Genomic DNA, 21,127 nt, shown 5'->3' with positions numbered 1-21,127 from the left:
GATAAAGGATGCTAAGTGTGAAGGGTGCCGGGGACATAAAGGGATTTGAAAGCAGCCATTCTTACTAATGGTCAGCACTTCACCCCATTTTTCAAACTACAAATCTAGAAGAATAAGAGGATAGCAATAATATTTCTTAGTGCCATGAAAGTAAATGACTTAGGACATATATATAGCATTAAAGGACACACACACACACACATATATAGTGTTAGAGCTACATTATTACATTTACCTTATTTAACTTTTTGTTTTCTTCCCATGCTGTATTCAACACCCTCAAGGTTGTTTTGTTAACTTGTTTGCCATAGATCATGTTTCACATTTTTGTTAGTATTAACCACCAGGAAGATTGAGGAAACTCATCAAAGCCAAGTAAAAAGATGGAGGAGTTTCTTTGAGAATGCAGTTGAGATAGAAAGCCATGAATTTCATTGGCTGGGGCAAGTTGTGACTTCTCCAGGACTGCTCAGCTGCCAAGAATGTAGGATGGGAAGAAGTGGATTGTGCTAGGGTTGGATTTTGCAAGGCCGGTGTGTCTGAAGGGCAAGGTCATTAGAGATTGCTGGAGATTGGCCCTGGAATTTGGGCTGCGTCATGAGAGAAGTCGGATCAGTAAGGCACTGGTAAACTGGGTGAAAGGAAAGGGATAGGGGTTGAAGATAAAATGAATGTGACGTGTATGATAGGAAGTTTGGGATGGAGATTAGCTGAGGTAGTTCTGAGCAATGACACTAAATACAGCCATAGAAAAGGGGAGTCTGAGAAGAGTGACTCATTTTATTGTGAACCTGAGAATGGACACTAATATTTTCCACATGATGGCTACAGTTGGAATGGAGAAGATAAACTATGACTTTGGGGGCCATGTTAGGGACTTGGAAGACTGATCTTAAGGTCTGTTATGTCTGGTGGCTCTTAAAAGGAGGAAGGAGCTTCCTGAAAATGGAAGAGGAATGTTCTGGGGGACCTTTGAGAATGCTCTTTCCTCATCCTGGCCCCAACTCCCTGGGCATCTCTACAAGTGCATTAGTTTATCTTGTGTAAGTACTTCAGCTGAATTGTAAGAATGATGCTGTTTACAGAGAACTTTGTGGGGGTTAGAGGAGGAAGGAGGGAAGGACAGCAAAGCTTCACCAAGAATCTTAAAGGAGTTGGAGTTTTCCAAGTAGAGGATGAGGATTCTAGATAAAATAATGTGCACAGGCAGTGTCACGGGAAGGTGCCTTGCTTGGAGAACTATAGAGAGTTGGTCATTCCTGAAATAGAGAATGCAAGTGTCAGGAGTTGGGGATGGGGGTCCACTGTTTTGACAATAGAGATGTACAGTCTAGGTCACAAAAAGACTTCGTGTGCAGTGGCAAAGGCTTTGAAGTTCATGTCATACGGTACAGAGAGTACTAAAATGTTTTAAACAGCACTGATTTGCTTAATTAACACACGTTGAGTAGTCAACTAATCTTCAGGCACCTGCACTAGTTGCTTGTGCTCACTGCGAGGAGGAGGACTGGTTGGAGGCACAATGGAAACAGGATGTCTTAACTGGTCCAAGCAAGAAAACAAAACTAATGGCAGACTGGAAAGGAGCAATGACCGTGGGAAATTTGAGGATAAGAAAAATCAATAGGACTTGAGATTAGATTGTGAAGGAGGAGGAGAAATGAAGGATGATTTCAACATTTAGCAGTTGATAACATGGAGGGATACATACAGGAAGAGAAGTAGGTTTGGGATTGGGTATAGGGAGATGGAAGATAGGAGTCCAGTTTTGGGCATACCATATTTGAATTTAAGGTGTTTATAGGATATTAAGTAGACAGAAATAACTAACCAGTTGTACAAATAGTATGAGGGACATGGATTGAAAACACAGACTCAGTGTTATCACTGTGTATGCATTTGAAGCTGTACGCAAAAACAGGATTCCCCAGGGCAGAGAGTGGAATAAGAAGAGACCCAAGGTGACACTGCTATGGTGTGAATGTTTTTTTTCCCTCCAAAAATTCATGTGTTGGAAACTTAATGCAATAGGGTTGGGAGGTGGGGCCTAATGGGAGGTTTTCAGGTCATGAGGGCTCTGACCTCATGAATGTATTAATGTCAATGTCACCATAAAAAGGGATGGGCTCCCCTTTTTTTTTTTTTTTTTTTTGAGGTGGAGTCTCACTCTGTCTCCCAGGCTGGAGTGCAGTGGCACGATCTTGGCTCACTGCAACCTCTGCCTCCCAGGTTTAAGCGATTCTCCAGCCTCGGCCTTCCGAGCAACTGGGATTACAGGTGCCCTCCACCACGCCCAGCTAATTTTTGTATTTTTAGTAGAGACGGTTTCACCATGTTGGCCAGGCTGGTCTCGAACTCTTGACCTCAGGTGATCCACAGGTGTGGGCCCTCTTTTCTTCCATATGAGGACACAGTGTTCCTCCTTTCTGGAGGATATAGCAAGGAGATGCCATCTTGGAACCAGAGACCAAACCTGCTGGCACCTTGATCTTGGACTTCTCAGCCTCCAGAACTGTGAGAAATAAATTTCTGTCCTTATATAAATTACCCAGTCTCAGGTATTCTATTACAGCAGCACAAAAAGAACTAAGGCTGTTACAGTGCGGATATTTGTCCCCACTAAACCTCATGTTGAAATTTGATTCCCAGTCTTGGTGGTGGGGCCTAGCAGGAAGTATTTGGATCACAGGGGGAAGATCCCTCATGAAAGGCTTGGTGCCATTCTCTCAGTAGCGAGCGAGTTCTTGCTCTGTAAGTTCCCAAGAGAGCTGGTTGTTAAATAAAGCCTGGCAGCTCCTCCCCAACCCCTGCTTCCTCTTTGCCTTGCAATCCTGCACATGCAGACTCCGCTTCACCTTCTGCCATGAATGGAAGCAGCCTGAGTGCCTCACCAGATGTCCAGTCTTCCAGGCAGTCGAGTCACAAGCCAAATAAACCTTTTCTTTCTTTCTTTTCTTTCTTTCTTTTTTTTTTTTTTTATTAAAAAAAAGAGGCCAGGGGCAGTGGCTCATGCCTGTAATCCCAGCACTTTGGGAAGCCAAGGCGGGCAAACACGAGGTCAAGAGATGGAGACCATCCTGGCCAACATGGTGAAACCCCATCTCTACTAAAAATACAAAAATCAGCTGGGCGTGGTGGTGCACACCTGTAGTCCCAGCTATTCGGGGGGCTGAGGCAGGAGAATCGCTTGAACCCGGGAGGCGGAGACTGCAGTGAGCTGAGATTGCACCACTGCTCTCCAGCCTAGCTAGAAAGCGAGACTCCATCTCAAAAAAAAAAGAGAGAGAAAGAAATTACCCAGTCGCAGGTATTCCTTTAGAGCAATGCAAAACAGCAATGCAAAAAAATTCAGGCCTCTAAAGAACATTGGTATTTCTCAAGGAGGTTGGTAAAAATTTCTTAAAGAGACTGGTGAAAGAAGAAGTTCAGTAAGGACTCTGAGAAGGACCAGTAAGAGAACTGGAATATGCATGAAGGATAGTAAGGTGCTAGAAGCAAAATAAAGAAAAAACGTGAAGAGCAAGTGTTCAACTGACATACATCGTAGAATGATGTTGCTTGGATCTGACTTTTGAAGAAATTGTGCCAACAGGAGTCCATTGTAGTGGTTTATGCAAAAGATGACACGAATCTGCAAGGCTGGTGGTAGTGGGGACAAATTGAAGAGAGAGTGATGGGAGTCAATTTGACAGGCTTTGATGATTGGTTAGATACAGGAAGTGAGAGACAAGGATGAGTCAATGGTGAATCACTGCTGGACACTGGGGTGGAATGTATTTTAGGGGACAGTTTGGGCATAAGCCCAGGTGCGCGTAAGACCTGTGGAAATGGCCAATCTGGATCTTAGGATCTCAGTCAGAAGAACTGAGATCCCATCCAAATGCTATAACTTAAAGTGGGAAATTTATTTAACCTCCCTGTTTCCCAGTCTGCTAAATGGGAATGATAATATTTATCTCATAGGATTAATTTTTAAAATACCCATCAAGCATATTAATATATAGTAAGCAATCAGTAACTTCACTGTCTCCCCTCCCTTCTCCTTATTCATCTTTGTAAGTGTAGAAACCTCCTTCTCCTTCTCCTCCTCCTCCTCCTCCTCCTCTTCTTTCTTCTTTCTTCTTGTTCTTTTTTTTTTTTTTGAGACAGTCTCGCTCTGTCACCCAGGCTGGAATGTGGTGGCGTAATCTCAGCTGACTGCAACCTCCGCCTCCTGGGTTCAAGCGATTCTCCTGCCTCAGCCTCCCAAATAGATGGGACTACAGACGTGTACCACCACACCCAGCTAAAAATATTTGTATTTTTAGTAGACATGGGATTTCACCATGTTGGCCAGGCTGATCTTGAACTTTTCACATCAAGCGATCCGCCTGCCTCGGCCTCCTAAAGTGCTGTGATTAAAGACATGAGCCACCGTACGTGGTCTAGAAACCTTCTTAATGACAACTTGGTCTGGGAGTTACTCATTTCGTCGAAACATCCAACTGAATCGTGCTACACTATTTCTAGGTAAGGCCAAGTCTTCTTTCACCGAATATAGATTCATTAGAGTTGCATCTCATTTTCTTTGCAAGTCAGACATAATTCTGTGAATTATAGTCTTGTTCTTTTAAAATGTGAACAAGAACAGAAGCTTGCAAATATTTAACTATATCCTTGGTACTATTTTATTTCCATTTTATATTACTATTAATATAGTATAATTTTATTACGTTTTGTAGTATATACAGTCTGTATATTTTATAGTTGATACTGTGAAGGATATGTGTAGTTTACAGTTGTCTCCCTTGTAACTAGATGGACAGGATTTTTAGCATCTTACTTTTATCGGGTTTTCCCAAAGCAGTTAACTATGTTATAGTAACAGCAATCCTCTTTTCACATTATTTCATTGTTATATTTAATTATAGTATGTAAATACACTATCAGAGACAACCAGAATAAACAGATTTGGGAACAATTTTGGCTAAACAAAGAAGCGATTTGGCGAGAATAGAAATATGGGAGCATACAAAATACGAATCTTCTGTCCTTGATGGCACCGCACTCTGGCAGGGACTGGGCATCTTATTTTACAGAGCAAATCGACTGGAATCCACTTACCCCTGTCTATATCTATTCCCAGCCTCTGCTTTCCTCCTGCTGCCTTAGAGGACAGACCCTCCTGCCTGCCTGAAACAAATCCCTTCTGTCCTTCAGATCCAATCTCCTCCTACCTTTTCAGCAAACTGACACTATCAGTGATTTATTCTAATATATTCAGTCACATCCTGTCAACTGGGTCATTTCCTTAAACATTTAACTACATTCAAAAAACCTATTCCATCTGGAAAGGATGGGGGGGGACCTGCTTCTTTTCATCCTCTAAGCTTCCAGCCACTGTTCCCTCTCCACTTGACACCAGATCCCCCTAAGTTGTTGTTGTTGTTGTGTTTTAGAGACAAGGTCTTGCTCTGTTGCCCAGGCTGGAGTGTGGTGGTGTGATCATGGCTCACTGCAGCCTCAATCTCCCAGGCTCAAGCGATTCTCCCACCTCAGCCTCTCAAGTAGCTGGAACTACAGGCGTACCACCATGCCCAGCTAATTTGTTAACTTTATCATACAGACAGAGTCTCGCCATGTTGCCCAGGCTGGTTTCAAACTCCTGGCCTCAAGCGATCCTCCCGTCTCGGCCTCCCAAAGCACTGAGATTGCAGGCGAGCGCCCCCGTATCTGGCTCCTCTAAGTAGTTATTTCCGTGACTTTGTTGACATAAAATCTGAAGGACATTCTCCAGCCCTCATCTTTGACCTCTGGCAGTGTTTGTTGTGGTTGCTTATCCCTTGCTTGAAACATTCTTTTCCTTGGCTTTTATGACACTAAATTGTCCTGATTTTATTCCTATCTGACTGGTCATACTTTCATCTCACTTATAGGAGTATCTTGCAAACAAATGTCAGAGTTACTCAGAGCTAAATTCTAGCCCTCTTTTTCTTACTCTGTGCTGTCTCCTCAGGCAATTTTATTTGTGACTTCAACTACCATCTCTTCACCAGTGGGACACATATTTCTGTCTCTCTCCCTTTTTTTTTTTTTTTTTGAGATGGATCTCGCTCTGTCACCCAGGCTGGAGTGCAGTGCCACAATCTCAGCTCACTGCAATCTCCACCTCCTGGGTTCAACCGATTCTCCTGCCTCAGCCTCCCCAGTAGCTGGGATTATAGGCATGTGTCACCACACCTGGCTAATTTTTGTATTTTTAGTAGAGACGGGGTTTCACCATGTTGACCAGGCTGGTCTTGAAATCCTGACCTCAGGTGATCTACCCGCCTCGGCCTCCCAAAGTGCTGGGATTACAGACGGGAGCCACTGTGTCTGGCCCCATATTTCTATCTCTTGAGCCAGCTGTCTTCTCAGTCAAACACTGGTTAAACTCAGAATCTGCAAGGTCAAGCTTATGACCTTCTCTAAACCTGGTGTTCCTCCAGTGTCCCTATCCAGTGGCTTAAGTCGGCAGCCTGGGTATCATTCTTGATACTCTCTGGTGTCCTATATCCAACACATCAACAGGTCTTGCTGATTTTTCTTCAGAAGTAGCTCTTGAAACCATATACTTTCTTCCATTTTCTTATTACCGTCTATAGGCCAGGTAATGTAGTGGTCATAAAATTGGACATAAATTGTGGTCTGTGAAATTAGACTTCTGTGTGCCTCATTTTTCATCTGTAAAATGGGTATTAATAGTAGTACCTATCTCATAGGGCTTTTGTAAGGATTAAATGAGTCAATACACAAAGCATTTAGAAGTGTGCCCAGCATATATCGGTTATTCCCTACCACGATAATGCTCACTTGGGCCACTGCAGTAGTGGCTGTTTCAAATCACTACAGCCCATCTTTAGTATTTTCTCTTATCCGTTACCGAGAATGAGCTTTTCACAACCCAAATTTGTCTTCCTGCTTACAACATGTGAATAGGTTCCCATCGCTCCTAGAAAAAAGGTAGAAAAGCTTCAACATGCTGGTGACATGCTGCACGGCTGCATCTGCAGTCTCCCCAGCATCGTCTCATCCTCTTACTGTAAATGCTCGTGGCCATGAGTCATCTTTCAGTTGCGCAAACATGCCGTCCTCACTCAGACATCCCCACCCTACTCACTGGATCCTTCCACTGGCCGTGCCCCTCACTCATACACTTGCCTTCTCTCTTCTTATCTTCCAGTCCTTCTTTCAATTTCAGCTCACAAATCACTTTCTCAGGGAAGCGTTCTTTGAACACAGCCCCCTTTCCAGACAAACTCTCACAGAGAAGGCTTCCTTTCCCTCAGTGGCCTGATCCCAGACAAGAACTGAACACTGGTTGCTGGATTTTTTTTTTAATTAAGTGTCACCATTCCCACTATGTTGAATTAATTAAACAATATTTTAATACAAAGTAGAACTTATATCAAAATAACATTTTAGCCTGCAGTCTTTTTATTGGAATCTGAGAGTTTAAAATATTATAAAAGATGCCTTATTCCTGCCTAATGAGCATCTCCTGAAAGTGGCGATTTTCTTTAATCAGCAAACACGAAAGTGTATGTTAATGAGATGCATCTTTTTCAAGCCCATAATTCTGCAACTTCTGTGTCCATTTCACTCCTTCTTCTCTTCTGCAAAGGTCAAAGGATCCTGTCCGGTGCCGCCAGAGGAGCAGCTTGTGACCACGAGGTGGCGACAGTTTTCAAGAGTTGGCAGGTGAGGACGCCTTCTGTTCAGGTCTGGTCAGGGGTGTGCTCCTTTAAAAGGGTGTCGCTGGATGGAAGTTTGTTTGGTCATTATATGGCACCCTGTTTTATGTCATAGGCATTTTACCTAGCGTTCTTTACCTAAAGCAGCTGGAGCAAGCATTGAAGCTGTTGATCAAACTGGAGCACTTGAGAGTGAATGGGAGGAGAGTGGATTATACATTACTGGGCCAGGACAATAGATCCCATACAAAGACAGGATTGTTCCAGCCACACAGGGGCATCTTTTTTCTCCTTCTAAAGCCAAGTCAGGTGACAAATATTTACAGTCTCTCTGACACCTACTAATGAAGGCTTGAAGTTAGAGAGAAAAGGAGCACTCCCAAATAGCATTTGAATTTTATCTCCCTGTGTAGGACTCCAGAAAGTAAATCATTTCAGAAAATCAGTAAGGAGAGGATGACTGGTCCAAAGGTTCACATATTTATTTGTTGGAGTCAGAGAAACTCTACCTTTGGTGAAATGTCTTGAAAATAATAAAGCTTTTTTAAAAATTTTGTTTTGAGACGGAGTCTCATTCTGTACCTAGGCTGGAGTACAGTGGTGTGATCTCGGCTCGCTGCAAGCTCCACCTCCCAGGTTCAAGTGATTCTCCTGCCCCAGCCTCCGGAGTAGCTGGGACTACAGGCGTGAGCCACCACTCCCGGCTGATTTTTGTATTTTTAGTAGAGATGAGGTTTCACCATATTGGCCAGGCTGGTCTCGAACTCCTGACCTCAGGTGATCCACCTGCCTTGGCCTTGCAAAGTGCTGGGATTACAGGTGTGAGCCACTCTGCCCAGCCTAAAATAGTAAAGTTTTGTGTTGAAGTACCTTTCATTTGCAAAATCCTTTCCATATACTGCCTTCATTGAGCTTCACAGCTTTGTGAGGGGTAAGGAAGGAAGGAAAAGTATTATTCTTACTTTACAGGGAAAGAAATTGAAATGCACTTTCTCGGTCATGGATGTGGTAAGTGCAAACCCCGGGCTTCTGCCTTGTTGCTTAGAGAAGGGGAAATACTTAAAGCATTCAAATCACTGTATGTCATTCAAACAAAGGAAAACAAACGCATATTCAAATGCAAACACAAGATGAAGCCCTAATTTATATGAGCATACCTGGCTGGATAAACGCATGGAGAGAGTTTTGGTGTAGCACTGGCTTTCCCTCACTCCATATGGACTCAACAGGTTTTGGCTCACTGGGGTTCTAGATCTGGATTGTCCAACAGGGAGGGCTTGCAAAGGGTTTGGAGGAAAGGTGCATTTAACAAGAGCAAGTGGCCTGTGGGCAATGTGGTTGGATTCCCAGAGGTTAAGAGTAGAAACCTGCACCCCGTGTCCACATAGTCTGGCAGGTGGTAGGTCTCTAATGAGGGTGGCTTGCAGATACTCGGGATCTGAATGCTAAGCTATGGCTTTGGAAACTGTAGCCATGTTTTCTGTGGCCACCTTGGACCCAGGGAGCGATGCTGTGAGCAGTAAGATGGGCCCCATAGGGCTGGATGATGCTCATCTCAGTGACAGCGCTGACGACCTGAAGGGCACAGGCTGTTGCTAAGTTTTCTGGATTGTGGCAGACGCTTTAGGCTCTTAGGGAGGGAGAGATATGTTGCCAATGATGACTAATATTGAATGTCTCACTAACCCTGATAAGTAGACTCAGAGTCACATTTAATTTGATTGAGAAACAAAACAAACCCAAATACCTAACAAATCTTGCACTGAGTGTTGTCAGGTTAACTCATACTTGTTAGTGATTACATGTAGAAACAAGTCCTCTGCTCCTCTCCAGACCAAAAAACGAAACACAGAAAGAAGCCCAGGGCCCTGGCCTATTTTCCAGCCTGGTTCCTTCCTAGCCCACACCATCCATCCATCAGTCCTGCCCTGTGCTGCTGCAAATGCCAATCACCTTGCCTGATGTCCTCTCACCTTTAACTCAAGGGCCACCTCTTCCATGCAGCCTTCCCTGGACCCCCGTGATCCTGTGGCCTTCTGTTGGCACCTCCAGGAGATCTCTCACTTGTCCCTCCTTCTAGACAATTGTTCTCAGCATGCAGAATCACCTGCGTGCTTGCTAAGTGCAGAGTCTTGGCCCTTTGTTACTGAAATCCACTGAATCAGAATCTTGGGAGGTCTGGACTAAGAAGCTGTATTTTTAACATGTGTTCCTGCAGGTGATTACTACCCTTTCTTTACCCCCTTGTGCTGGCTTGAGTAGTGTCCTTCCAAAATTCATGTCTACCTGGAACCTGTGACTGTGACCTTATTTGGAAATGGGGTCTTTGCAGATGTAATCACGTTAAGATGAGGTTATACTGAATTAGGGTGGGCCCTAATCCAATGACTAGTGTCCTTACAAGAACAGGGAAATTCAGAGCCCCAGAGCAGCAACACCATATGAGGATGGAGACATTGACAAACTGAGGAAGGCCACAGACTGCCCATGCATGGATTTCAGACTTCTGGCCTCCAGATAGTGAAAGCATAAGATTCTGTTGTTGTTTTTTTTGACATGGAGTTTTGCTCTTGTTGCCCAGGCTGGAGTGCAATGGTGCAATCTCGGCTCACTGCAACCTCCGCCTCCCAAGGTCAAGAGATTCTCCTGCCTCAGCCTCCCAAGTAGCTGGGATTACAGGCATGTGCCACCACTCCCGGCTAATTTTTTTTTGCATTTTTAGTAGAGACGGGTTTTCTGCATGTTGGTCAGGATGTTCTTGCACTCCCGACCTCAGGTGATCTGCCTGCCTTGGCCTTCCAAAGTGTTGGGACTACAAGCCTGAGCCACCGCACCCAGCCAAGATTCTGTTGTTCTAAGCTGCCAACTGTGTGGTACATTGCTACTGCAGTCCTAGGTAACAAATACCACCCTGCACCTCTCTCTTTTCCTATCTTCTGTCTTAAGTTATCCTTATTTCACCTTCTTCCCTACAGGAAGTTAGATTTCTTATTTAAATTATTTTCATGTTATAGTGGACCTATGTCAATTTTTTGGGGTGGTTCAGTGGACGATCGCTTGAGGAAATGCATGTGTCTACTCCCCCATGTGTCTTGGGAGGCCAAGTCCATCTCTCTCAGTAAAAGAAAATTAGGCCAAGGGGGGTGGATCACAAGGTCAGGTGCTCAACACCAGCCTGACCAACACTGTGAAACCCCATCTCTACTGAAAATAAAACAAAAACAAAAAAAAAAAAACAAAAAACCGGGCATTGTGGCACGCACCTGTAATCCCAGCGACTTGGAATTGCTTGAACCTGGGAGGTGGAGGTTGCAGTGAACCAAGATCGCGCCACTGCACTCCAGCCTGGGCAACAGAGCTAGACTCTGTCTCAAAAATCAAAAAAAGAAAAGAAAAAGAAAAAAAAAAATAAAACTCCAGACCTTGGTTTCCCTCCCTGCACTGCAGCGATGGTGCAAGCACATCACCTCGTCTCTACAGCCATGTTCCCACCCATGGTTGAGAGAGTAGAAGCTCATAGCCCCAGGAGGAGGCTGTCTGACAGAAACGTTCCTCTGGATCTGCAGTGGCAGCTGCAATTGCCCACCCCGAGGTGTTCTAGGGTCACGTGTATGCTGACGTGGCATGAGCAGTGCAGGAGGCAAGGATTGTCCTGTCATCAACAGGCCAGCTCCGCGCACTGACCGTGGTATTGGTCCTACTGAGAGGTAACAAGGTGCTAGCAGCCCTGGCTCTCAGCGCCGCCTCAGCCTTGGCGTCCACTGCGGCGATGCTTGAGGAGCCCTTCAGCCCAGCACCGCACTGTGAGAGCCCCTCTTTGAGCTGACGGAGGCCAGAGCCCGCTCCCTCTGCTTGCGAGGAGGTGTGGAGGCAGAGGTGCGGGTGGGAACCCGGGCTGCGAGCGGCGCTCACGGGTCAGCGCGAGTTCCGGGCGGGCACTGGCTTGCCGGACAGCACTCAGAGCGGCCAGCGCGGCTGGGCCAGGGCAGTGAGCGGTTTAGCACACGGGCCAGCAGCTGCGGCAGGTGCGCCGAGTCCCCCAGCACCGCTAGCCCCCCACACCGCGCTCGAATTCTCCTTGGGCCTCAGCCGCCTCCCCGTGGGGCAGGGCTCTGGTATCTGCAGCCCACAATGCCCAAGCCCGCCTAACCGGCGGTGGGGCTCCCTCGCAGCCCGAGCCTCCCCTACGGGCGCCGCCCCCTCCTCCCCCATGCCTGCAGTCCCATCGACCCCCCAAGGGCTGAGAAGTGCAGGAGCCGTGTGCTGGTCTGGCGGGCAGATATGCCAACGGCCCTGCTAGGGTATCCACTAGGCAAAACTAGCTGCATTTCTGAGTCGGTTGGGGACTTGGAGAACCTTTATGTCTAGCTAAAGCATTGTAAATACACCAATCAGCACTCTGCGTCTAGCTCAAGGTTTGTACCAATCAGCACTCTGTGTCTAACTCAAAGTTTCTAAAGGCACCAATCAGTGCTCTGTGTCTAGTTAATGTAGTGGGGACTTAGAGAACTTTTATATCTAGCTAGAGGATTGTAAATGCACCAATCAGCACTCTGTGTCTAGCTCAGGGATTGTAAATGCACCAATCAGCACCTTATCAAAACGGACCAATCAGCTCCCTGTAAAATGGACCAATCAGCTCTCTGTAAAATGGACCAATCGCCTCCCTGTAAAATGGACCAATCAACTCTCTGTAAAATGGACCAATCAGCAGGATGTGGGTGGGGCCAGATAAGAGAATAAAAGCAGGCCACCAGGGGTACCTAGGACCAACTTATTTGGGTGTTTTTGTGAAGTGTTGGTGGTTTGTGCCTTTATAGTAAGTTTTGGCACTGGACAGTCTTGAAGGTTTGGGTTCGCTTTATTAGCTGTAACATTCGTGCAGAAAAACAAAGAATCAGTTTCGAAGTTAGTGAGACAACTAACTCCTTGAGAGGTGTGCTGTTTTTGAAAGCTGTAAGACTCCTGATTTAAAAGTTGAAAGTTTCATTCTGGAAGCTAGCAAGGCTACAAACTCACCAGGCGGGAAGGAGGAAAAACCCGCAGTCGTGCTGGATTTTAGCGCTGTAGTAGTTACACTGGCAGGTTTGTAGGTTTATTCTTGAATCCGGTGTAGACCAAAGAAAGTTCCAGACATACCATATTGGAGTAACTGTAACACTTAGTGCAAGGGTCTAGTGGCTTCATTCTTTGAAGTCAGCAAGACCTGAAAGTCCCCCAATTAACGGACGCAGTGCTAGTGCTTGTCTTGGCTATATTCCTACCGATTCTGTGATTATATATATATATACATTTTTTGAGACAAAGCTACTTCTAGTGCTGAGAGCAGTGGTGATTTGGGCTCACTGCCACCTCTGCCTCACGCATTTGAATGATACTTCTATATACAGCTTTCTGGAGTAGGTGGGACTACAACAAGCACGTGCCACCCTGCGCAGGTAGTTTCTGTATTTTTAGTAGAGGGGGGTTTCACCATGTTTCCCAGGCTGGTCTGAAACTCCTGGTCTCGTGATCCAGCTACATCAGCCTCCCAAAGTCCGGGTATCATAGGCATGAACTGCCAGGCCTGGCCCAATATTCTGATAAACCCCTTTCCTGCTTAAGTAAGCATGTTGGTTGCTGTTGCCTGCTTCTAAAAAGCCTGATTGTCGTGGGTGGGCCTGCCTTTTTTTTTCATTTACTTTTTTATTTTTTTTTTTTCACTTTTTTTCCCCTACCCACCCTTGGTTTTCTTTCAACAAAGTTTGTTGAAGAAAATTTGGAGACAATGTTCACTTCTCAACACCAGGAATTCAGGAGGTATTAAATATTTCATCCTACCAACCCTTCTTGTGATTCGGGTTGAATATTTTCACCTGAATTATTATTAGTCATTATCATTGTTGCCTATTTAAGGGCTGAGACTTCTTGAGCTATACCGACGTGTTTCCTGATTTCTTTGTTCTCCGTTGTTTTTGTTTTTTGTTTTTGTTTTGAGATAGTTTTGCTCTTGGTGCCCAGGCTGGAGTGCAATGGCACAGTCTCGGCTCACTGCAACCTCCGCCTCCTGGGTTCAAGTGATTCTTCTGCCTCAGCCCTCCCAAGTATCTGGGATTACAGGAACTACCACTATACCTGGGTAATTTTTTTATATTTAATAGAGCTGGAGTTTCACCATGTTGGTCAGGCTGGTCTTGAACTCCTGGCCTCAAGCAGGCCACCCGCTTCAGCTTCCCAAAGCGCTGGGCTTAGAGGCGTGGGCCACTGCGCCTAGCAAATGTCTTTATAGAGTCAAATATACTATTGGTATTTATTAAATAGCTCTTGGGTTTGTAGTCTTAAGAAAATCTCTGCCACCCTTAGTGAATTTATACTTGTATAGATTTTCTTGCAGGATTTTAATCTCTTTCATATTTAAGTATTTTGGGTTTATTTTTATACGATATAAGATGGTGCCCTGCGTTTATATTCTTTCACATTCACATATGGCAGATGCCTGGAATGTTTATTTTAGACAGGGGATGATTTTCCCCTTATCCTAGTGACTGCACAGATGGCCACATTTCTTTTGTTTCCTGGGCCAGTGTGCAGACATTGCTAGTTCACCTTTCATAAACAAGGCTCGGGGATTCCTGCCAGGGCTTGGTCCAATTTCTTTTTCTTTTTTTCTTTTTTTGTTTTGTTTTGTTTTTTTGTTTTTTTGACGGTTGGCAGAGCTAGCTGAGGTTTTATTTTGGACCAAAAAAAGAAGCAATTGAATTGTTTTATAGCTGGAGGCATGGGCAAGGGGGGTCCCCACGTAGTAAACTCCCCTGTGGGTGGGCTGAGGGCCCTCAGGTGGGTCTCCTGTTCCCAGTGGTACCCTACATAGTGGTCTCCCTCCCAGGCTCTGGGGCAGCACAGGAGGGGCAGGCTGGGAGGGGGTGCCGCAGCTGTTCACTTGGGCAGGACGTCAGAGGACTCGGACACCAGCTTCCCATCGCGTGTCTCGATCTTCTTCACAACCACGGCCCTGGAGGAGCTGGTGCGGCTGAAGGAGCTGGAGCCCGCGCCAGAGCCAAAGCTGGAGCCCAGGCCGTAGCTGAGGCCGGGGCTTGTGAGGCCCCCATAGGCCGAGCTCAGACCACCTGCATAGCCGCTGGTGGTCTTCGTATGAATACTCATGTTCTGCATCCCGGACTCCAGCCGGCTCTCCTCGCCCTCCAGCAGCTTCCTGTAGGTGGCGATCTCAATGTCCAGGGCCAGCTTGACGTTCATCAGCTCCTGGTACTCACGCAGCTGCCGCGCCATGTCTTGCTTGGCCCGCTGCAGGGCGGCCTCCAGCTCGGACAACTTGGCGTTGGCATCCTTAATGGCCAGCTCTCCACGCTGCTCGGCATCTGCAATGGCGGCCTCCAGGGAAGCCCTCTGGCCTTTGAGGCTCTCAATCTCAGCCTGAAGCCGGCTGATGTTCCGGTTCATCTCGGAGATCTCAGTCTTGGTGCGCCGCAGGTCATCCCCGTGCTTCCCAGCCAGGCTCTGCAGCTCCTCATACTTGATCTGGTACATGCTCTCAGCCTCAGCCCGGCTGCGGTTGGCAATCTCCTCGTACTGTGCCTTGACCTCAGCGATGACGCTGTCCATGTCCAGGGAGCGGCTGTTGTCCATGGACAGCACCACAGATGTGTCCGAGATCTGGGACTGCAGCTCCCGGATCTCCTCTTCGTACAGTTGCCTGAGGAAGTTGATCTCATCAGTCAGCCCTTCCAGGCGAGACTCCAGCTCTACCTTGTTCATGTAAGCTTCATCCACGTCCTTCTTGATGAGGACAAATTCATTCTCCATCTCTGTACGTTTATTGATCTCATCCTCATACTTATTCTTGAAGTCCTCCACCAGCCCCTGCATGTTGCCAAGCTCTGCCTCCAGCTTCAGCTTCTCCTGGCCCAGAGTCTCCAGCTGCCGCCTAAGGTTGTTGATGTAACTCTCGAACATGTTGTCCATGTTGCTCCGAGCCGTCTTCTGCTGCTGCAGGAGGCTCCACTTGGTCTCCAGCATCTTGTTCTGCTGCTCCAGGAACCGTACCTTGTCTATGAAGGAGGCAAACTTGCTGTTGAGGGTCTTGATCTGCTCCTTCTCCTGGGTGCGCACGGCCTGGATGTTGGGGTCCACCTCCAGGTTAAGGGGGCTCAGCAGGCTCTGGTTGACCGTGACTGCGGTGATGCCTCCCATGCCGCTGGCCCCACCATAGCCGCCGCCCAGGCCACCCCGAAAGCTGCTGCTTCCCACTCGGGAGAAGCTCGAGGAGCTGATGCGCGCACTGGGCCCACTCGTGTAGGAGCGGCTGCTGAAGGCCCGGGGGCCAGAGGTGGACACCTTGTAGGACTTCTGGGTCACCCTGATGGACATGGTGGAGGCAGTAGTGGAGGCAGGCAGGCCGAACCAGGAGGAGATCCTACAAGGAGCGGAGATGGCTTGGTCCAATTTCTTTGCCTTCTGCAGTTTGAAGGTCACATCTGTCCATGTGGGCTAATACGCCAGGTCCTAGGGCCTTTATCAGGGCCAGTCATAGTGAGCCACAAGGCACCAGGGATGCATCTTCTCACTGCTCTGGGTTTGATTTCTGTCTTCTGGCTTCTGTCACTCCTGTTCTTTCTTTTTTAGCTGGATTATGAATACTGCAATGAAAGTAACTGCCATTATATCCAATTCTGTGGTTTGCAGTAGGAGGGAAGACTGTCTGCATTACTTTAGTCTGTGGTGTTGCTGGAAAAGATCCCTAATATTGGATATATATTTTGAACATTGAAAACCCAAGTATAGGGCCGGGCGCGGTGGCTCACGCCTGTAATCCCAGCACTTTGGGAGGCCGAGGTGGGCGGATCACGAGGTGAGGAGATCGAGACCATCCTGGCTAACACCGTGAAACCCCGTCTCTACTAAAAATACAAAAAATTAGCGGGGCGAGGTGGCGGGCGCCTGTAGTCCCAGCTACTTGGAAGGCTGAGGCAGGAGAATGGCGTGAACCCGGGAGGCGGAGCTTGCAGTGAGCCGAGATTGCGCCACTGGACTCCAGCCTGGGGACAGAGCGAGACTCCGTGTCAAAAAAAAAAAAAAAAAAAGAAAACCCAAGTATAGAGCACCTCTGGGTCCTATGTGAAATGAGTCCCTCTGTACCCGTCACCCCCAAGGGCCTGCAGTTGCCACCTTCAGGTGCAGTTTGTACTGCCAAACCCATTAAATGCCAGATCCTGTTCCAATTGGTTTAGCCAGCTTCCTGCGTGTAATCTTTGGGGTAGTTGCTTTTTTTTTTTTTTTTTTGAGACAGTCTTCGTTCTGTCACCCAGGCTGGAGTGCAGTGGTGCCATGTTGCCTCATCACAACCTCCGCCTCCTGGGTTCAAGTGATTCTCGTGCCTCAGCCTCCCAAGTAGCTGGGACTACAGGTGCACACCACTGGGCCTGGCAGATTTTTGTATTTTAGCAGAGACGAGGTTTTGCCATGTTGGCCAGGCTGGTCTCGAACTCCTGACCTCAGGCATCTGCCCAGCTCAGCCTCTCGAAGTGCTGGGATTACAGGCGTGAGCCACCTCGCCCGGCCAGCAGTTGATTTTTTAAACTGGAACGGAAGCAGTTGATTTGAGTTTTTAAAGTATTGTTTAAGTCTATGAGGCAAGGCTTTGAGTGAACTTTTGTGCCTGAAAGAAATTAGATTGAGAAACCTGAGGACAGAGTCCCATGAAAGTGTATAGTCTAGGCAAAGGATGTTACATCATATTGAATTTGTTGGGATGATTAAAAAAGACACCAAGCATTTTCTTCTGTAGGTGAGAACACTAGAAGTACCCAAGGCACCAGGGATGCGTCTACTTCTCACTGCTCTGGATTTGATTTCTCTCTCTCTTGTGGCTCCTGGTGACCTCCTGTTCTTTCTTTTTTAGCTGGGTTTATGAATACTGCAATTAAAGTAACTGCCATTATATCCAACTCCTCTATGGTTTGCAGTAGGAGACTATGGTCTGCTGTTTTTGTTGTAGGTTCCTTCTCTCCCTCTTTTTTTTTTTGTTTGTTGACTTATTTTGCCTGCGTTTGTGAGAAGAGTGATTGCCATGCGAAAATTTACTTAGTAACAGATAAGAATCAAAGTATAGCTTCACATTTTCTTTCTTCCTCCACCCACCACCTCTTCTTTTCACAGGTATTGATAGCTTCACATGTGGTAAGGAAAGAGTTCAATTTTTAATAAAAGAATAGCATTATCCTGTGCCAGAAGGTAGACCAAGGAAAGCCTAGGTAATATGTAAATTCGGTAAAACGTAGGGTGTGGCTTTAAAGTTATGCTACTTTGGAGGACCTCTTATGGAAGTAAATTTTATTTTCTTAGTCGTATGAATTTCATGCTGTTATCAGTCTTTAGAGAAGTACCTGTTTCTAAAGGTAGTTTAGACACATCTGGAAATTGTTTACATATTAAAAAATGATTTCAAGAAGTCTGTTTGCTTTCTTTTTTCTCTTTATCAGTTTTAAAAGTTGTCTCCATATAGGAGTTTGATTTTTGGCAATGGAGGACTAGGTAATTCAGACCAGCTCTCGCTCATGATAACTAGTAAAAGCTAGATGCAATAGATAAGTTTTAGAATCATGAAGAGCTAAAGGGTCATAAGGATTTACTAGGCAAGATCTGGTAGAACACACAAATCAGGAGAGTGAGCCTCATATTTAAGGCTCTCTTTGTCCTGGGGAACATTTGCAGATCTTCAAAGGGCAACTGGAACAGAGTTGCAGTATAAAAAACCCCTTGAGCCAGAGAGAAAAAGCTGTGGTCTGGAACCTGCCAGGGGCAGAAGTCTTGGGAGGTACCCTACACCTTGGGAGTAGAGCCCTGAAGAGCTGGCCCAAGAAGGAAGGGTGAAGATAACTAAATGAGTCTTTATAAGGCTCAGAGCCTCTCTTCAGGTGAATCTGCAGGCCTAGAAAATCTCAAACTCTAAAATTAGAATAGGACGAATCCAGATTGCTAATAGTGTCCGCGGGGTTACGGAATAAGCAACAAGAATCCTCTCTGGAGCAAGATATGTCATTGTAAGCCTCAAATTATTTCTACAAATAATTTTTCAAAACCAAATGTCTAGCACGCAATTTAAAAAATAGCACAGCCGTACTTCAACATGGTAAAATGTGTGTGTGTGCATAGCACTCCAAAAGCCAGCATCATACTTAATCTTCAAATGTCAGACACTTTAGGGAACATTCTCCTGAAGTCAGGAATAAGACAAGGATGTCCATCATCTCTGCAATTGTTGAACATCGCACTGACATGTTAGCTAATGCAATTAAACAAGAGAAAACAATTAGAAGCATAGAATTGGAAAGGAAGAGACAAACTGTCTTTGTTCAGAATTTAACTGTATAGTTGGAAAACCCAAAAGAATCAATGGAAAAGTACTAAAACCATAAGATAAAGTAGCAGCATACAAAATAAGCATACAGAAATCAATAGCTTTCATATATATATAAACAGTTTGAAGAGAACACCCTATGTATAATAACAAAAATTCAAATACCTACACATAAACAAGACAGGCAAAACAATAGGAAAACTAATACATTCTTGAAGGACTTAAAATTTTGAACAAATTGAAAACATACTATATTTTGAAGGAAAATTCAACGTGATAAAGATGATACTTCCTATAGTTTTAAATTTAGTGCAACCTTAATAAAATCTCAGATACTTTTTTCCTGGAACTAGACAAGTTGATTAAAAAGTTTATATGAAAGAACAAACAACTGAGAATAACCAAGAAATACTTGGAAAGAACAGTAATGTAGTGTGTGGCTAATCCTATTAGAATGTAGTAAAACATTTTAAATCCTCTAAATTAAAGCAGTGGGATACTGGCTCAAGAAAAGACTTATAGACCAGTGGATCAGAATAGAATATACAGAAATATGTGTATAAGGATAATTTAGCATTATGACAAAGCAAGCGAAGTCAGAGGGGAAACATTAACTTTTGGGGAGCTGGATAGCTATACAGAAAAAGATAATTGTATCTTTTTCTTAAAATATACTCCAGGATAACTTACAAATGTGTTAGAGATCTAAATGAGAAACAACAACAACGAAATCCATATAAGAACTAGAAGAAAACATGTATTTTATTTTTATAACCCAAGAGTGGAGATTTCTAACTACGACTAAAAAAAACTAGAGATAAGAGATTGATAAATTTAACAACACTGGAAAAAAAAAAAAAAAAAACATAAGGAAAGTCATAATTACAAATTGGGAAAAAATTGGCAACCTTTATTACCAAATATTAACATGCTTTAATATAATAAGGATTTCCTAAAAATTGAGATGAAAAGGACTGTCTTCTACACACACACAAAAGGCAAAAGTATGAATAGAGAGTTCACAGAAAAACATGCTAATCGCCCTCATGCACAGTAAACAAAATGCCTGTCAAAACTACTGAGATACTGTCTCAGCTGTCAAATTGACCAAATTCCCTGACAATGTAAAATTTTGGGTGAAGCTGTGGTAAAAAAAAAAAAAAAAAAAAAAAAGGGCTTTCATACACTGCAGGCGAGGACATAAAATGGTACAAATTTTATGATGGGAAACTGGCAAATCAGTATATACAAATTACATATGCATGTGCCCTTTGATCCACCAATCATGCTTCCAGGATTTGATCTCAACTATCCAATGGCGATATACGCGGACATGTGCTGCTATACTCTATGGCCTTATCTGTTATAGCAAAAGGCTGCAAAACAACCCAAATGTTTTTCAGCAGAGAATGGGTTGAATAAAATTACAGTATATCTAGAAAGTGAAACAAGAAGACACTTTCCATTTTCAGATACGATGGAATAGTTAGTAGAAAACTGATGCTTCCACTGAGAACAACAGAAAAAGAGAGATACAATGAAAAGGGATCTGTCTGAAGTCTTCAGAGAGTCACTGAGACACCTCAGAGATGAAGGGTCAAAACCAGAGAGAAGAGAATCCCACTGAAGTGAGCCCAACATTCTGAAAGCTGATTTTTCCCCTTGGCATTTGCTAATTCTTGGCATGAAGAAAGAGGTTGAGAGGCTTGGTAGAGACTTGGAAGGGCAGGAAAAGCAGCAGAGTCCTCACAGTCTTACAGGTCTGAGGTGATAAAACATGGAGTGTGGGGTTTCCAGATCAGCTAGGTTCAGGAAGTCTTGGTTCCAGAAAGAAGGGAGGTGCAAAGGAGTGACCCTGACACCTGATGGTTTCTCTGAAGTGCGTAGTGTTAGCCATGTAGGGTGAAAGTCAAGCCGGGAAAAGCAACTGGAAAGCAGGGTGGAATTTTAGCAGTCTTGTGTTGTAATGGAGATAAAAAACCAGAGTTTGGGAACTGACAAGGAGGTAGCATTTTATGATTTTTATTTTGTCTTTTGAGACGGAGTCTCGCACAATCGC

At 45.1% G+C, this 21,127-nt stretch overlaps 1 protein-coding gene across 1 annotated transcript; it reads right to left on the bottom strand.

The window, feature by feature from the left end:
• Window positions 1-14,398: 14,398 nt before the first annotated feature.
• On the bottom strand, window positions 14,399-16,144 carry LOC108541604 (keratin, type II cytoskeletal 8). Its single transcript, XM_017891163.1, has one exon. It carries the CDS (start codon window positions 16,077-16,079, stop codon window positions 14,628-14,630), a length of 1,452 nt encoding a protein of 483 aa, XP_017746652.1. The 5' UTR covers window positions 16,080-16,144; the 3' UTR covers window positions 14,399-14,627.
• Window positions 16,145-21,127: the final 4,983 nt, after the last annotated feature.

This window comes from Rhinopithecus bieti, unplaced genomic scaffold (assembly GCF_001698545.2).
Source record: "Rhinopithecus bieti isolate Rb0 unplaced genomic scaffold, ASM169854v2 scaffold_19939, whole genome shotgun sequence".
NCBI classification, from domain to species: domain Eukaryota; kingdom Metazoa; phylum Chordata; class Mammalia; order Primates; family Cercopithecidae; genus Rhinopithecus; species Rhinopithecus bieti.
The sequence above is the reverse complement of the archived record's forward strand: the minus strand, read 5'-3'. Positions and strand labels throughout refer to the sequence as shown.